Source organism: Ovis aries, chromosome 20 (assembly GCF_016772045.2).
Source record: "Ovis aries strain OAR_USU_Benz2616 breed Rambouillet chromosome 20, ARS-UI_Ramb_v3.0, whole genome shotgun sequence".
In the NCBI taxonomy this organism is placed as follows: Eukaryota; Metazoa; Chordata; class Mammalia; order Artiodactyla; family Bovidae; genus Ovis; species Ovis aries.
The window spans coordinates 19,350,919-19,369,087 of NC_056073.1; the positions used below are offsets into that span (position 1 = coordinate 19,350,919).

The 18,169-nt window shown below is 41.2% G+C and overlaps 1 protein-coding gene across 2 annotated transcripts; it reads right to left on the minus strand.

Moving 5' to 3' along the window:
- Window positions 1-1,436: 1,436 nt before the first annotated feature.
- ENPP5 (ectonucleotide pyrophosphatase/phosphodiesterase family member 5) lies at window positions 1,437-13,404 on the minus strand. 2 transcript variants are annotated; one of them, XM_004018863.5, is made up of 4 exons: window positions 13,377-13,404; window positions 9,572-10,435; window positions 8,193-8,369; window positions 1,437-4,043 (listed from the first exon to the last, which is right to left on the minus strand). In XM_004018863.5, exons 2-4 carry the CDS (start codon window positions 10,398-10,400, stop codon window positions 3,616-3,618), a joined length of 1,434 nt encoding a protein of 477 aa, XP_004018912.2. In that variant the 5' UTR covers window positions 10,401-10,435; window positions 13,377-13,404; the 3' UTR covers window positions 1,437-3,615. The 2 variants fall into 2 exon arrangements, with proteins under 2 accessions (XP_004018912.2, XP_011956151.2); XM_012100761.4 differs by having other exon boundaries at window positions 13,247-13,404.
- Window positions 13,405-18,169: the final 4,765 nt, after the last annotated feature.

Sequence of the window (18,169 nt, forward strand, 5' to 3'; positions counted from 1 at the left end):
TACCTCTTGGGCTGAGATCCTTGAATCTAGAACCAGTTCCCACGCTCTGCTTCCTGAAGTTTGAATTCCAGATTTATTGAATAAAGTTGATTCCAATAGAGAATGAAAACTAAGACCAATTTATTAATTGGGAAAGTTATGAACTATTCTACAAAAAAGTTTCAGGCCCAAGATCCAGTAATCTTTCTTGTTGCCTCTTCATTGCATTTGATTATCAATGTTACATTAGCTTCATAAAACTAGTGTTTTAGAAAAAACCTGCATGAGTTTTTGAGGTGAATATAACATTGATATCAAACATGATAAAAAAAAAGCATAAAAAGAGAAAACTACAGATTTTCAAAGCTGTGTTTTTTCCAGTAGTTATGTACAGATGTGAGAGTTGGACCATAAAGAAGGATGAGCGCTAGAGAATTTATGTTTTCGAATTGTGCTGCTGGAGAGGATTCTTGAGAGTCCCTTGGACAGTACAGAAATCAAACTAGTCAATCCCAAAGGAAATCAACCCTGAATATTCATTGGAAGGACTGATGCTGAAACTGAAGCTCCAATACTTTGGTCACCTAATGCAAAGAGCCAGCTCACTGGAAAAGACCCTGATGCTGGGAAAGAATGAGGGCAGGAGGAGAGGGGGGATGAGATGGCTGGATGGCATCACTGACTCAATGGACATGAGTTTGAGCAAATTCCAGGAGATAGCAATGGTACCCCACTCCAGTACTCTTGCCTGGAAAATCCCATGGATGGAGGAGCCTGTTAGGCTGCAGTCCATGGGGGTCGCTAAGAGTCGGACACGACTGAGCAACTTCACTTTCACTTTTCCCTTTCATGCACTGGAGAAGGTAATGGCAACCCACTCCAGTGTTCTTGCCTGGAGAATCCCAGGGACGGGGGAGCCTGGTGAGCTGCCGTCTGTGGGGTTGCACTTAGCAGCAGCAACCAGGAGATAGTGAAGGACACAGAGGACAGGTGTGCTATAGTCCTTGGGGTCACAAAGAGTCAGATGCGACTTAGCAACTGAACAACAACAATAGATTTTCTATAACTAGATTCTTGTAAGAATCTGAAACTAATAACAGGATCAATTCTAACTAAGAGGTCAGAAAGCATTTTGCGAAGCAGTTTTCAATTTAAATGGCAGATGGCAAAGGCAGAGGAAATTACAAAAGTTACCTGGAACAGGAAAAATGGTATCAATTAATCAGCTTCAAAACAGTTGATAGAAGATGGAGAGAAAACACGTCAGTGTTGTGATGGGAGGGATTCCATTCTTCTGACCTTTTAAAAGTTTTTACTTACAGTCAGGAAGGTTAGCTGGTCTCCATCTTATTTCTGTGTCCTAATTTGTGTTGACTGTACACAAAAGTTTGGCCAGAGAGACATGCAGGTAAAACCAGAACAACAACAAAACTGTCAAAACATGATAAGAGACAAGGTTTTCCCAGCAAAGTGTAAAATTTTATTTTCTTTCAGGTAAACTCCAGCTGCTATTTTACAGGAAGATAAGTATCTGTAAATAAAAGAACCATTCAATAGTCAAATCTTCAGACCAGAGTTTTAATGATTTCATCTGTGTTACAGAATTTACTCTCTTCTTCCCACTAAGGTCATCATAGCACCCTCTAAAATGAATTTAACACAACAATTAATTTACATACACAGATTGCAGTTGAATAGTAACTGCTTTTAAATAGACCAATTTCATCTTCAGGTCATTAGATTTGGCATCTCAATCACACAGATAAGTTCACTGCTATAAAGCAAGCCAATATGAGTAAATCGCATATTCTGAAATGTCTAATCCAGAGTTCAGACCTCCTGAGGAGTTTGCTATCTACCATCTCATGTCTCAGCTTCTTAATCTGTACTACTGATACATTTCCAGTGATTTCATTCTATCCCATTAAGAGGCTGTATTAAGCATTAGGTGCTAACACTCTTTATTGGCATCATCATTTAAAAAGCATTCACCTGATTTTAGGAAGCACTTTAATTTTATTTTTCACTCTGCCACTTTTGTTCTTTATCTCAAAATTATAGTTTCTTTCTTAAATACTTTTGCCATTTTACCAACTTCTTTGTCAGTGGGTACATAAATATACACAAAATCATAGTATTACCTATTGGCCACATGTCTATAAGCTGGTTTCTGTTGTCTTCAAGGAAAGCTATTCTGGGGCTTCCTCTTTCCTCTGAGAAACCACCGGTAATACCCTCTCCCCAACCAGACTACTTAAGAGACCAAAAGCAGTTTTCCATGGTGGGAATGAGCTGAGATGACCAGGCAGGTGAAAAACCCTACTGAGGAGATAAAGTCTTTTGTGAATGAAAAGTCCTACTGAGGAGTAATGTCTGTTTGTGAACCTGGATTCATCTTTGATTCCACTGAGCATCTGTGAGTAGATATTCAAATATTTCAAGGAAACAAGGCTATAATCTCAACTTCTTTTATTTCAATACCTGTTACCTCTAGGTATTGTCTCACTAAATTTTGCCACCAGGCACCCTTTAGCGTTGTCCTGGGTACATTACAAACACTGGTCCTGCCTGATTTTTTTTCCCCTAAACTCCTAATTATTTCCCCCAAGCTCCACACAGCTCTTTTCAAGGATTGTGTGGCTGACATTTTTCCCAATATATTTTGTGCTTTCTTGCAATCCTAGACCTTCAAATGCTCAAATATAAAGGCTCTGTCACTACAGGTTACCAGAAACAAAACACTCTTTGAACTAATCTGATTTTTAACACAATTAATAGTGATTTATTTTTCAAGGAAGCAAATAATTACAGAGCAAGAGAAAACATTGCTGAGATGATGCCTGATCCCTTCTGCCCTTCTAGGGCAGTGCTAGACTTAAGAGGAAGCAAATGTATATTCATGGTGTCTTTATTATCAAAATCAGAGTAAAATGACTACATCAGGAAACAGCAATAATGAATGTCACGATGGAAATGATATGCCTAGATTGAATCCAGCAGCATCTGGATCTCTGTTGTGGGGGCGGAAATAAGATGAAAACCTATGTCATATGGGAAGAAATACGACAAGGAGTGCTCACAGATGCACCCTGCTTTGGGAACCCATCTCTCTGAAATCCAACATTCAAAGGTCATCACATTTCATTTTCAACAGTTTTCACTTTCTTCCCGTTCTCCCAATGTAAGGAGATATATTTCTACATTATTCAGGAATTATTAGAAATTTCATTTCATTCTGGGACATAGGTGTAAAATTTGTCTTTTTCTACTGAATTATAAGACATAATTGTCAATAAAGTGCATTTCACATAAAAGTACCATTAGGAGAGTAAAGTGCAATATGTAAGGTACTTCAAATAGTGCAAAGTTGCTAAATATATACATTGCATGTGCCAAGCCCAAATAAAGCAGGATCTTATCTACCAGAAGCCAGAGAGAACAATGGAAATATACTTCCCCATCTTTCATCCTTTGCAGGTCAGTATTTTGATCCGTATGTGTATGTGTGTGTGTGTGACTGCCCCTGTATATATACATAACTGCTTAATGGTCTATGCAAATGTCTGAAGCTAGTTCCCTAGAATTTGAAACCTTTAAACACTGACATAACTATGCCATCTTCACATCACAGAAGCATTAGGCTTGTAATAATGGTTGAGATATTTCAGCCTGAAAATCTGGTAAGGCAGGTATTTGACTTTGAATTAAATGTTTAATGAGAACTATTAAAAACACAATAACTATAACGCTACCGAGAGAGACCCCGATGAAATAAGCATATGGCTCGTCTTGTTCATTTTCTCTTGGTTTCACACTACCATGGAGGAGAGGAGGAGTCTGGGTATTAGGACTTGCTCTTGGAGTTGGTGAACTGAGCAGATCCTGAACGTTGCTGAGTGATCCATTGTGAGGCAGGGCAGTGATGCTGAGCAGGTGGCAGAGCAGGGGGTACAGATCTGTAGAATTCATGGCTGCTTTTGTAAAATTCTTTCGGAAGGCAGGGCCGTGGGCTAAGAAAATGGGATGCATTTCTGCTAATGCATTGTCATACCCGTGGTTGCCTACTGTGAAGATAAAATGCATGAACAAGTCAGCCAACCAGATGGTATTAAAATGGAAATAACTGTATCATCGAATGCTGGACTTACATGCAAATTTTATCTAATTTGACTTTTAGATAAAAGAATCCTTTACACATCATCTCTGCTGTGGTCAACATCACGATTCACTTCAGGAAACGAAAAGTCAAATGATCACAAATCTTTTCCACAGGCCACAGGAAGAAGGGTAAACTTCCCTGAGCCAAGTGGGGGGGAATACAAAAGTGATTTTTTTTTGTTGGCAGTAAACTAACTTTCAGCAATTACTTGTTAGGTACCTACTATGTTCCACTTATTGTTCTAGAGATAAAGGGATAAAGATGCCCTTAGTCATGAAGCCAATAAATTAATAATTTATCAGTTGACTCATTAGAAAAGCTCCTGATGCTTGGAAAGATTGAGGGCGGGAGGAGAAGGGGATGACAGAGGACCGGATGGTTGGATGGCATCACTGACTCAACAGACATGAGTTTGAGCAAACTCTGGGAGATAGTGAAGAACAGGGAAGCCTGTGTGCTGCAGTCCGCGGGGTCACAAAGAGTTGAACACAACACAGCGACTGAACAACAATCAAAAAATAAAGATCAGGACTTGTGGGTAAAATCTTGTCTTGGTGTTTCAGATCAGGATCCAGCTTAGCGCTGTCTGCTTTAGTACGGCTACAAAAAAAGTTAACAACTTTCGGAGTCTTGATAAGTCAGAAGAAGATACAAAATTGAAGGATGAAAACCCCTGCATAATAAAAGCTGCCTTTTATAGGCATGTGGCTCTAGCACAATATCAGGGTTCTACTGCCAATAAAATGGCAACCATGAGAACTGAAAGGCTTTAGTTCAAAGGTGGTGAGAATGACTGGCAAATCGGCCTCTACTGCTTGTGTTTGCTACTAGGAAATGTGCAATGGGAACACAGAATTGAAAAAAAAAAATCATAAATCAATTCCTCTGAGAGTCATCTTCGCAGAGTAATTCCAAATCTGCCTGGCAAAATCCATCTAAGGGAATCATTTTTAGTGCTATGATTCTTTTGAGTTTCTTATTCGAGTGGAAATAATGCTGGATTTATGAATCACTAGGAATCATCCGACTGGGGCTGTGCTATTCTGTTTAATTAATCAACAGTAACATTGGGAAATGTGCCATTATATAATCTGTAATTGGATGATTGTTGGGCTCCTGTCTATGAAAAGTTGGATCTAGACTCTAATCATGAAGGCAAAGTAAATCCTACCACACTTCTTACTAGAAACTTAGACTTGAAGTGAACTCATTATGACTTAGAAAACCTTTCCCATGAAGAGGGACTTTTTTTCCTAGTGGTGAATGCATGCTCAGATATTTGCAACTCCATGGACTGTAGTCCACCAGGCTTCTCTGTCCATGGAATTCTCCAGGCAGGAATAGTGGAATGGGTTGTCATTTCCTTTTCCAGGGGATCCTCCCAACCCCGGAATTGAACCTGGGTCTCCAGCATTGCAGGGAGGCAGATTCCTTACCACTGAGCCACCAGGAAGCCCTTCCTAGCGGTAGCCCCTACCATAAATGCTTGATCCAGCAGACAGTATTTAATAATGGATGCCTAAGGGCAATGGTTCTCAAATTTGACCGTGTATGAGACTCTGGTGTAGGGAGGGTGGGTGCAGGTAAAAACACAGATCTCTGGGCTCCACCCTCTCAGTTCCCAGTTTAGCAGATCTGCGTTGGCCCCAAGAATCTGCATTTCTAATGAGTTCCCAGGAGATTTGGATGATGCTGGTCCAGGAAACACATTTTGAGAACAGCTGCTTTTGGACATTAGGGCTGAATTCTCTTCTAGAACCCAGGCTGAGAAGGACTGTAGTAGCCAGTACTTAATTATTTTGTTGAAAAAATAATTATGTTGAACATAATGTAACACAAACAGGAGCACCATTAAGGTTTTTGATTCAAAATAGGAGTGACCATCTATTATGTAATTGTAGTTCACTGAACCAAAGTTTCAAGAGAGCCACTGACATTTATGTTAATTGTAATTCTGTCTCTTCAGAGACAGCAGTTGTTTTCTAAGCAACTCCTCTCACATAAGAGTCACCTGCATAATACATGAAAGCCTGAACATATAAAGTTGGCAACTATTCCCACGGCCAAAGAAATTATTTTTTTTTAACTTTCTTAATACAGTTCTCCTGGCCTGATTAAATATTGGTTTACAGATTATTGCTGCTACTGCTAAGTTGCTTCAGTCGTGTCTGACCCTGTGCAACCCCATAGACGGCAGCCCACCAGGCTCCCCTGTCCCTGGGATTCTCCAGGCAAGAACACTGGAGTGGGTTACCATTTCCTTCTCCAATGCATGAAAGTGAAAAGTGAAAGTGAAGTTGCTCCGTCGTGTCTGACTCTTAGTGACCCCATGGACTGCAGTCTACCAGGCTCCTCCGTCCATGGAGTTTCCCAGGCAAGAGTACTAGAGTAGGTTGCCATTGCCTTTTCCTTACAGATTATTATCCGTACGTAAAACCTGTTTTAAGGATCTGAACCCATCACATATACATCTGCCAGTATGACTCATTTATGCTCTATAAATGCCACTGCCAGGTAACTGCTTTTCTCTTCATCAATAAACATGATGCAAACCCAATTCTACCTAAAGGGACATTTTTTAAATATCTCAAATGTATCAAGGAGCATTTCTAGTCAGTGTTGGCACCATATGCTTCCTTAAACATTCAGTAACAATGGAAACAACCCCCAGTGAATTGATTGGTAGTGTGTGTTAATGTCTCTATCAGCCAGGGAAGCAGATCCCATGCTAGGTAGTTTAAGAGAGGGAATTTCAGATGAGGGCTAGTGTTGAAGTTCAGAAGTAAACATGAGATGGCAAGGTTACCCCGTGACTAGCCCAGTGGGAATAGTCCCCAGTGGGAACGTCAATGGCTCCCAGAGCTGGAGAGACAGAAGGAAGAGGTGCGGTCACCAGAGCCCCAAAGGCAGGACTACTCAGTAGGAGCTGAGGCCAGAGACAGGGAGGTTGTCCAGAGCTGGGATCACAGTGGACATGAAGTCATAGGCTGGGGCAGGAATGGGGGACAGACCCTGGCTTCTGCCAAGTTCCTGCCTTCCACACTCCTGCCAAGGTTCTCTGTTGGCCAAATGGAACCAGAAACCAGCTTACAAAGTAGCTTGGGAAATTTAGCCTGTAGGGATCTGTCACTGCTGATACAGAGCAGATCAGGGTAAGGGTGGGCGGGCAGTTTGAGAGCAAATATGCAAATGGCAGGCACAATAAAGATGAGTTACTTCCTGGGCATGACTTCCATTTGGCTAACTTGTTAAAAGCTGTATGAAAAGGGAAAACTACACATTACGGATGGCTCCTCTGTCCATGGAATTCTCCAGGCAAGAATCCTGGAGTGGGCTGCCATGCCCTCCTCCAGGGGATCTTTCCAACCCAGGGATTGAACCTGCATCTTCTGCAGTGCAAATTCTTTACCATCTGAGCCACCAGGGAAGCCTCTATTATGGATGGCAGAAAGCTCTTTATTTTGTATGCTTGAATTTTAAATAGGATTTCCATCATCTTCTAAATTTATATAATGGAAATACCTCCAGAATTATACCACTAGGTATTCATTAGGAAAATATATCTTGATATACTTTTATCCATGCCAGTATGCACTTCTTTTTAGAAAGGTTCCCAAGGTGTAAAGCAAAGCTGGCCTATATTTTGTAGAGCCAGAGGACAAAAGAAACTAGAAAGCTGACAACAGCAGAGAAAAATAGAGATGACACTTTTATGAAACCAGAGTATGAAACAGATGCAGAAATGATTCAATTTACAAAACTCAGGTTTTTCTCAGGAACATAATGGTTATAATTAGCAGTATAGGGCACGGTGCTTATCTTTGGTCTGATGACTTCAAGAGATGTAAATGTTTCACTTTTAGGTTACTTCATTTTAAAGTCCCAGTAAATCTTTATTGGGATATTTATTGGATCTTTATTTAGCTATTAATGTATGACACTAGCTAGCTATTCGATCGGTAAACAGAATGTTGAATACAGCAGAAACAACTCCCAGTTGGCCTCCACTTTAGCAGACGATGCAGAATGGGGAGAAAGACTGTAACATACTCACACAGAAAGTCATCTGACTTATTCCGTAAAATATGCCAGCCGTCGTCAGCCACTGCAAGAATGGGCTGAATTCGACTGTTGTGTTTGTAATGCCATCTTTCCGGAACCTCTTCCTTTTTGTAAACAGTCAGATTAGGATGAGCTTGAGCTAATGCTTCATAGACTTCATCAAATTTGCCTAAAACAGAAGGATTAGGAGAAGCAGTCAGAACAAGACTCTCACTGCTACAGCCAAGAAGCAACCATGGTAACAGAGGTCAGTCAATGCAGACATCCTACTGATGTAGACAGCAAGTTCAAGGTAATGAAGTCTCACCAGACAATTTAGAGCCCCCTGCCTGCCCCCGCTCCCTGTGGGGGAAACTGAGAAATAATCTTCTCTTAAAATAAATTCATCTTCAGAGAAGACATTTTATTGAACCAGAAGTCTCTAATCTCTAAAGACTTAAATACACATGTCCATGCGTGCATGAGTGTGCTAAGCTGCTTTAGTCATGCTCAACTCTTTGCAGCCCTGGGGATGTAAAACTTAAAAAAAAAAAAAAGCCTTTTTATTTTATATTGGAGTGTAGTTGACTGACAATGTTGGATTCTTTTCAGTTGCACAACAAAGTGATTTCAGTTATACACATACAGGTATCCATTCTCTTTCAAATTCTTTTTGGGGATGTTAAACGTTTTGAGTTTGTTTAAAACTCAAACAGAATCTACCTTTAAAACAGAAATAATGAATGACAGGTTGGTATGAGGCTTTGAGATGGGGTCTGTAAAAAGTTTCAGGCCCTAAAGCCTGTGCTCTGCAACAAGAGAAGACACTGCAATGAGAGGCCCTCACACCACAACTAGAGAACAGCCCACACAGCAGTGAAGGCCCAGAACATCCAAATAAATCTTTTTTTAAGTCTGAGATACTGTTATTACTTCCCTTGCTCATAGGTAAGAAAACTAAATCTCAGCAGGAGCAAAACTCTCTCTTTCCTCTATCCCACTGCTTCCCTATTAAGCAGATTCTAACTAAGGATCCTCTGAAGGCTTCCATAAAAATCACTGTAACTCCATGCACATTTGTGTGTATCTTCCCATCCCTACTTCTCTGCGAGTGAAGGCTGTAGCTTTTCATCATATCCAATGACTCCAAAATGGTTAAATGCCACTACCATAAATATACAGAGAGAGCATCAGTTTCAATACTGTAGAAAAAAGTCAAAAATCAGACTCTGAGGGAAGAGACTTTGTCTTTTCAGAGACTAAGGATTAAATCCAAGAATATTACCATGAACAAAGACAAGCACACTTGAAAGACAGAGACAAAAATCCCCCACTCAGTCACGCTGGGCACATCCACACCCCGCCCCAGATCACCACTCAGTTCAGGCTGACCTTCCCTGGGCAAGATGGCGGCCACTGGCGATTGGTCAATCAGGGTGTAGTGCTCTCTATCCAGATATTGGTCAAGCTCTATGATCCTCTCCTGGGAACACTGCGTCATTCCATGGTCACTTGTGATGATCAGGTTCAGAACATTCCACAATTTTGCCTTTTTCAGCATTTGTATGAGATATCCTAACTTGTGGTCAATATCTGAAATGACAGTCCCCATGAGCGGACTGTCTGGTCCCAACTGGTGGCCCATATCATCAGGTTCCTCCCAGTAAAGAAGACCAAGATTGATGGGCTCTTTTGACGTAAACCATTCAATAATTTTGGCAACTCTCTCTTCAAATGAAACGGAGTCATTGTAAGGCATATAGTGAGTGGGAAAGGTTCCGTGTATTTTGACATCTGTTCCAGGCCACATGGCCGCACCACTCGTGTGTCCTGCCCTCTGATTTGTGATCCATATCGGTGTCGCTTCTTCCCAAAACTCAGAATCATAAATATCCATGTCATCCAAGGAGAAAGATTTGTTCAGAATAGGGTCATACATGTCATTTGCCACAATACCATGATTCTCGGCAAAGAGGCCAGTGACCAAAGTATAATGGTTAGGGTAGGTCTTTGTAATAAAAATATTAGTAACTTGCTGCACCTGGACACCGTATTTCATAATATAATGAAAATGGGGTGTTGGAACTCTATATAAATAATCCCAACGGAATCCGTCAAATGAAACTAGCAGAACCTTTGGCTGGTCTGACTGGAGAGAAAATGTAACGGAAAGCGTTAATGCAGCAAGCATGAAGGACATCCAGAGAAGTTTTGAAGTCATTTTCAAACTACTTGATTGCTTCAGTGTAAGATAGTCTGTATAAGAAAAATATAGAAGTTAATGGCAATAATTTTGTTTAACATACTTTACCCAAAACAGAGAATGATGGCGCTTAGTAATCCCAGTTATAGTATACATCACAGCCTGGAAGGTTTATGTTGCAGAATTTCACCTTAAACAAGAAACATGGGGCTCTCTATAACAAAGCTAAGACATATATTCACACTTTAGAAATTGTTTTAGTTTCTAAGAACTTACCAAAGCATTTCCTCAAAGAAATTATGTAAATTATCTCCCCAAATATCATTTTAAAAGATGAAATAATTTGCATCAACTTTTCTGAAACATTTTCAGGTTGACTCAGACTTCTGGCTCCTGCTCATGGACATTTATATATGTCCAAATATTCCGGGAACTGGTGATGGACAGGGAGGCCTGGCATGCTGCAGTCCATGGGGTTGCAAAGAGTCGGACATGACTGAGTAACTGAACTGAACTGAACTGAAATACCTGTGGACACATTCATCATTAGTGTTAGGCTGTAGGAACCTAGCAACAGGAGTTAGCACTAGCAAATTCAAAAATAATATTTTTAAAAAATACATATGTAAACCTCCATGTTTCAATGGCAAGGCCTTATGTTTGGTCCATCATAGTAAGAAATTAACTTGGTGTCTTGAAGTGACATAAAAATTGTGACATTCTAATATGTTTGTGAAACATAATCGACGTTCATGTATTAATAATCAAAGCATGCGTGTGTGCTAAATTGCTTCACTCATGTCTGACTCTATGCAGCCCTATGAACTGCAGCCTGCCAGGCTCCTCTGTTCATGGGACTTCCCAGGCAAGAATACTGGAGTGGATTGCCATTTCCTTCTCCAAATAATCAAAGTGTGTTGTTGTTGTTGTTTGGTCGCCCAGTCATGTCTGACTCTTTGAGACTCCATGGACTGCAGCACACCAGGCCTCTCTGTCTCTCACCATGTCCTGAAGTTTGCCCAAGTTCATGTCTATTGCATCAGTGATGCCATCTAGCCATCTCATCCTCTGACGCTCTCTTCTCCTTCTGCCCTCAATCAAAGCATAGTCTTCTTTAAATAAAACAATTAGGGTTCTGAACTAAGTATAACAGAAGTGTAAATCTGAAATTTGATGTTGACCTTCCTAATGTTAGTGGCTTCCCTAGTGGCTCAGTCGGTAAAGAGTCTGCCTGCAATGCGGGAAACTTGGGTTCGATCCCTGGGTCGGGAAAATCCCCTGGAGAAGGAAATGGCAACCCACTCCAGTATTCTTGCCTGGAGAATTGCATGGACAGAGGACCCTGGTGGGCTACAGTCCCTGGGGTCACAAAGAGACAAGACTAAGTAACTTTCACTTTCATTTTTCCTAATGTTAAAATTCATCAACATTTAATCTTATCAGTGGTATGTGTAGAACAGGCACTTCCCAGGATTAAATAAATCTCTGGGGATCAAAGTGGTTGTAATTGTTGTTGTTCACTTGCCTCTATTTCTAAAAAGCTTTTATTCTATTCAAGAAAGCTAATAAGAGATAATATGAAAAACAATACATATGTAAATTTTGTCAGTTCTCATTGGGTTTGCAAATCCAGTAAGGATCTTTTGTTCTTTCCCTCTGCTCTTCATTCTTGCATGAAGTTATTTATAAGCCCACCAAACCTGGATCTAACTATATTTTGTGCCAAGAAATCTCTTGAATTCAGTTTTTGACATCTTCCTAATTTGAATATGCTGAAGACATTTTTAAACCTCAGAAAAAGAACCTGTCTTGCCCTCCTATTTTATAAGTGCTGGTAAATAAAAACTGCTTGGCATGCCTGCTTTGCTATCAGGGGCAAGCATTCTGCTTCTGTTTTGTTTTGTCTTTTTTTTTTTTTTAACCATGATTTCAGCATACCAGAGCATTACTTAAACTGAAATTGTTGTAGGTATTGATCTCCAGACAATGGCTCAAAAATTAAATTTAAAAAACTTCCTCAAATGGCAAGAAACTTCCCAGTTCTGGAAGGAACATGAATAATCAGTTCCAATAAGGAACGGCAAAAATATTTACTAACATTTCTGGCTAAGAATGGTGGTTCTTCCTCTTCCTCTCTTCTCCTTCACTTTCTTATCACAAGAAAGGATACTATGAACCAAATATAATTTAAAGCTAAAAAATGAATCAACAACATGAAACATCTGACTTCTCCTCTATTGTAGTAAATTAATTCAGCAAACTGTAATAAGCAGGACCGAACTGCTTTCCTGGGACAAACGCAAATAAACAAAGGCTAACCATTGCCTCAAGCTTAGGAATGTCTGGTAAGAGGAACCAACATTATCACATCGATGACATAAAGCAACAAACAGGGACGCGGGGGTGGGGATGGAAGAAATCTGATTTCTTTCTTTTCTAACACAAAGTGCTTCATGGCGCTGTGGAATCCCTTGTTCTGGGTCCAGATTTCACTGGGCTGCTTTCCAATTCCTCGCCCCTCCAGCCCTTCCCCTAAAGACAGCCTTGGAAATCTAGGGGAAAGGGATGCCAAGAAAGGAGAGGAGAGAAAGTGAAGGATGAGTAGGTGTTTGTAGAGCGAACAGAAGAGGGTGATGCGTCTCCCCATCGTTTTCATCGGGATTTCATCCTAGCTCCGGGAAGGATCTCGGCGTAGGGTACGTTCCCAATTTTAGAACTCCAGCCCGCCCACCGAGGCCAGAAGATGTCCTAACGGGGGCTCTGTACAAGCGTGCAGTGGAAACGGGAGGAAGGATAGTTTGAGGGTCCCTAAAGAGGCAGGTGGGTCCCGGGGAGGCCAGCCTCCCACTTCCCCCGACTCTTACCCTCGCGGCGATCCGCTCAGTCCGCATCAGTGCGAGGGAAGGCCTGGAAAGGGATCCCTCCCGCAGACCCGGGGCAACAGCCAGGAGGCGGCGGGAGCAAGGGGTGCCCCCCGAACCCACAGACGCTCACCTGCTCGCCAACTCAACGCAGAGCACCTGACCAGCACCGCACCTGACCAGCACCGCCTACCGGCTGCAGGCCCCGCCTCTTGACTCCTATTGGCTACGGGACAGAGAGAAAGCCGGGCTCCTGGGAGTGGCTGCCCCGCCTGTCAATCAGTGGGGTGGGCACTGCGGGATTTGAAGGGTGGATCTGGCGGGAGCCAGGGGAGTGAGGGGTGACTTGGACCCAGCCTGGAGGCTCCAGGGGCAGAGAGGAGAAGGCGCCCCAGGGCTCGCTAAGGGCCCCCTCTGCCGGATCACAGAACCATTCTGCATTGTGCCTTTTCTAGAAGGGCAGTTATGCTGTGGTCAGTGATGCAGAGAGGTCATAGCGCTCTACCCCCAGTAGAGGTTGATGTGTTTCAACACTGTTTTCGTTAAAAGCTACTATTCTCTTACCCGATTTCTCATCCCCAGTTTTCTTCTGTTTTCTGATCACAAATAGGTAGCACCATACTCTGGACTTTGCTCCGAGGAACACCAGAGCACCCCAGGAGGTCAATGGGACTATGCAAAATCTAATTTAAAAGGATTTAATTTTACTGTCCCGGTTTTTGCAAGGTCAGGTCCCTGAGGGATCTGCAGTAGTGTGACGCCTGAGAATGCACGTATTACACCAAGCCAGGTTCAGAATCGGGTTAATTTGCACAGGCTGCGAGGCTGAATAGCTATGCCAGGCACCAGATTCTGCTCCTAGCTTTGTTTTTAAGTATGCAGGATTGAACTTCGGATCTGACTCCTCTTTCTTGATCCTGTTTCTTCTAGTGCCATTCTGAAATAAATTAATTTTTTAGTGTTTTTTGTCTTGTTTTGTTTTGTAATGGATGTTATTTTTAGGCAGGAGGGAGTGCAGACAGGTACATAGTTTGCCAATATGATCAAGCTATATTTATCATAAATTATAGCAGTGACTTCCAGTTCCCCTGAAAGAATTTGTCCATCTACACAATTAATTCTGACCAATTAATTCTACACAAACCTAATTCTGACCACCCTGCAATGGGCAATAATATCTGCTGATTGTTGCAACTTAAATGTAAACATCTAATTAGCGTTAAAATGGAGAGCAGAACCAGTAGTTCTGGGTCCCCTGGACCTCACTTCCCTGGTACACCAGAACTGTAATGAATAGACAGCCTTGCTGAGAGTTAATTAAACAAGGCAAACATTTTGGTCATTGTTTTTTCTCCTTCTCTCAACTTCTCGTAGAGGGACAGTCCCTACCCCTACCCCAATGACTCTTCCCACAGCGTCATACCACCCACAGGGGAATCTGGGCACTCTTCCACGGCCTTTTATTTGTAATGACTTGAGTTTATGGTTTTCCACATGTGGGATGGGGACTGAGAGGGAGACTGATGTCTGTATTCGGCCAGATTCAGTTGCAGTGAAGCTGAACAGGTTGTTCCAAGTCCCCAAAGCCCTGTCCTTTGAAATTGCCCCAACTTGGAACAGGGTGGCCCAATATTATAAGTCTTTGTCCCCCCAGAATAGACCAACCCTATGTTCTCCCAAAACATTCAGAGAACAGCATATGCTGATTAGAGAGCAGAGTAGTGAAAACAGGCTTGTCTTTTACATGGATCGCTGAATACTGTTGGACCCTGTTCAGATGGCACTGCTTGGCTCTGCAAACTTTTTACGAAGACAAGATTGTATTCACAAGTCACCTCTGCGACACAGGCATGGTGCAGCTGTTAACCACAGTGCACAGCATGGAAAATGACTCATGAGGGGCCCAGCGAGCGCCAGAGACACTGCCCAGATCTCCATGTAATGACATCTAGAGTCGACTGGCAGGCTCATGATATAACTCATGTTGCTAATAGGGAAAAAAATCTGGCTTACACAGTAGAGATAGAGGAATGATTGTGAAAACATGGAAATTCTGCTTCCACATCTGTGCCAGCCCTTCTGCTCTGTCTGTTGCCTTGAGTTCTGTCCAACTGCCATCACCTCTCAGCCAGTTATGGTCACCTAAGCTAGCGATCCCCAACTTTTTTGGCACTGGGGACAGGTTTCATGGAAGACAATTTTTCCACGGACTCAGGGTGGGGTGAGGATGATTTAGGGATGATTCAAATGCATTACATTTATTGTGCACTTTATTTCTATTACAATTACATCAGCTGCACCTCAGATCCATCAGGCATTCAGTCCCGGAGGTTGGGGACCCCTGGCCTAAACCACAAACTGGTTGACTGTTGCTATTCCTTTGTTTTATATTATTGAATTAATATAATTATTGATTAATATAATCACTGAGCTAGTAACATTTTTCTGCATAATGGTATAACAGAAGAATCAGCTTCTTTCATGGGTTTTGGGGTACAGATGGGGATTCCTCTACCTATCTAAAGAAGTCTAATAGGGGTTTGAGAGCAGAATTATTTTCTTTCTGAGGAACTAGAAGAGGTTTGAGTTAAAACTAAAATAGGATTTTTTTTTTAATGAAGTCGCCAAGACTGGTTCTGCAACAGTCGTTTTCTTTTCAAAACTAGTGTATACACCATGGTAGGGCGAATGAGCAAATTATTTTACAAAAATTTAAAAAATCTTTAGGGTTGTAATATACTTCATCACAACAATAAATTAAAGCAAAGTCTATCTCTTAAGCCTTTATAGAACATTCTGCAAAATATGAGTCTCACATATTGAACAGCCATAGATTAAGAATCACAAGGATTCTCTTGGGCAAACTCTGGGAGATGGGGATGGACAGGGAAGCCTGTCATGCTGCAGTCCATGGAGTCACAAAGAGTAGGATACGACTTGGTGACTGAACAACAACAACAAGGATTCTGGTTCTGGACTGACCTTTATTATTTTTTTAATTTAAGTATAGCTGATTTATAATATTTCAAATGTACAGCAAAGTGATTCAGTTTTATATATATATATATATATATATATATATATATATATATATACATACACACTTTTTCAGATTCTTTTCCATTATAGGTTATTAAAAGACACTGAATATAGTTCCCTGTGATATACAGTAGGTCCTTGTTGTTATAATAGATAATTATTTATTTTATATATAAGTAAGTGAAAGTCACTTAGTCATGTCTGGCTCTTTGTGACCCCATGGACTATACTGTCCATGGAATTCTCCAGGCCAGAATACTGGGGTGGGTAGCCTTTCCCTTCTCCAGGGGATCTTCCCAACCCAGGGATCAAACACAGGTCTCCCACATTGCAGGCTGACTGTTTACCATCTGAGCCACCAGGGAAGCCCAAGAATACTGGAGTGGGTAGTCTACTCCTTCTCCAGGGGATCTTCCCAACCCAGGAATTGAACCGGGGTCTCCTGTATTGCAGACAGATTCTTTACCAGCTGAGCTACCAGGGAAGCCCATTTTATGTATAGTAATGTGGATCTGTTAATCCCAAATTCCTGACTTAGCCCTAATTTCTGATTATCCCCTATCTCTAGGGATGACTTTTCACTTGATAAGTAGTAGTACTTCACTGTACTCAGCAGAAGTACAACTCAATGAATGAAAAGTTAAATTATAAACTATTTAAAGATTTAGTCCAAGTATTTTTATGCTTATTAGTAATTTAGGCTGCTAATGCTATATTTGTACCTAATAGGACTGTATTTCCACATATTTAGTATGCTTTACCCTCAGAAAGCTTTATGGAAATCAAATATAACCTTGTAAACTTCTTTGCACTACCAGATTTTGCAAATTGTATTCATAGTATATTATTTTTTCTAGAGTTACTGGAACAAACCACCACCACCTGGATGGCTTAGGTCAACAGAAATGTATTCTTTCACAGCTTTGGAAGCCTGAAATCTGAAGTCCAGATGTTGGCAGGGCCACCCTCCTTCAGAGGCTCCAAGGAAGGATACTGTCTTGTCTCTTCCAGTTTCCACTGGTTCTGGCATTCCTGGGCCTGATGCAACTCAGCTCCAATCACTGCCCCCATTGTCACGTGCTGTTTTCCTCTGTAAGTCTCTATGTCTTCACGTGGCCTTGTTATGAGGACATCAGTCACTGGAATGAAGGCCCCTTTAATCCAATAAGACCTTATCTAAATTTAACTAGTCTAACTGAGAAAGACAAGTATCATATGATATCACTTATATGTGAAATCTAACAAAAAAAATGGTACAAATGAACTTGTTTACCAAACAGAAATAGAGTCGCAGATGTAGAAAACAAACCTATGGTTACCAGGGGTAAGTGGGGAGGGATAAACTGGGAGATTGGGATTGACAAATACACATTACTATATATAAGATAGGTAACTAATAAGGACCTACTATATAGCACAAACTCTACCCAATACTGTAATGCCCTATATAGGAAAAGAATCTTAAAAAGAGTGGATATATATATATGTATAGCTTATTCTTTTGCTGTACACCTGAGCCTAACACACTGTAAATCAACTATGCTGCTGCTTAGTACTCAGTCATGTCTAACTCTGTGACCGCATGGACTGTAGCTTGCTAGGCTCCTCTGTTCATGGAATTCTCCAGGCAAGAATACTGGAGTGGGTAACCATTCCCTTCTTCAGGGGATCTTCCCGACCCAGGGATCAAATCCTGGTCGTAAATCAACTATACTCTAATACAATTTTGTTTTAAATTTTAATAAATAAAACACTAAAAATATTAACTAGTTACAGCTGCAAAAAAAAAAAAAAAAAGTTACAGTTGGTTTCCAAAGCAGGTCCTCTTCTGAGGTTCCAGGTGAATGTGAATTTGAAGAGAATACTATTCAATCCAGTACATGTGGC

What these genes read in the sequence shown, in the direction of transcription:
- ENPP5 (XM_004018863.5), bottom strand. Translation starts at nt 10,400, where the DNA reads ATGACTTCAAAACTTCTCTGGATGTCCTTCATGCTTGCTGCATTAACG. An exon ending in CGCCATCTTGCCCAGGGAAG is followed by an intron (nt 8,370 to 9,571) that starts GTCAGCCTGAAC and finishes CTTCTGTTTTAG; the next exon opens with GCAAATTTGATGAAGTCTAT. An exon ending in TAAGTCAGATGACTTTCTGT is followed by an intron (nt 4,044 to 8,192) that starts GTGAGTATGTTA and finishes TTATCTTCACAG; the next exon opens with TAGGCAACCACGGGTATGAC.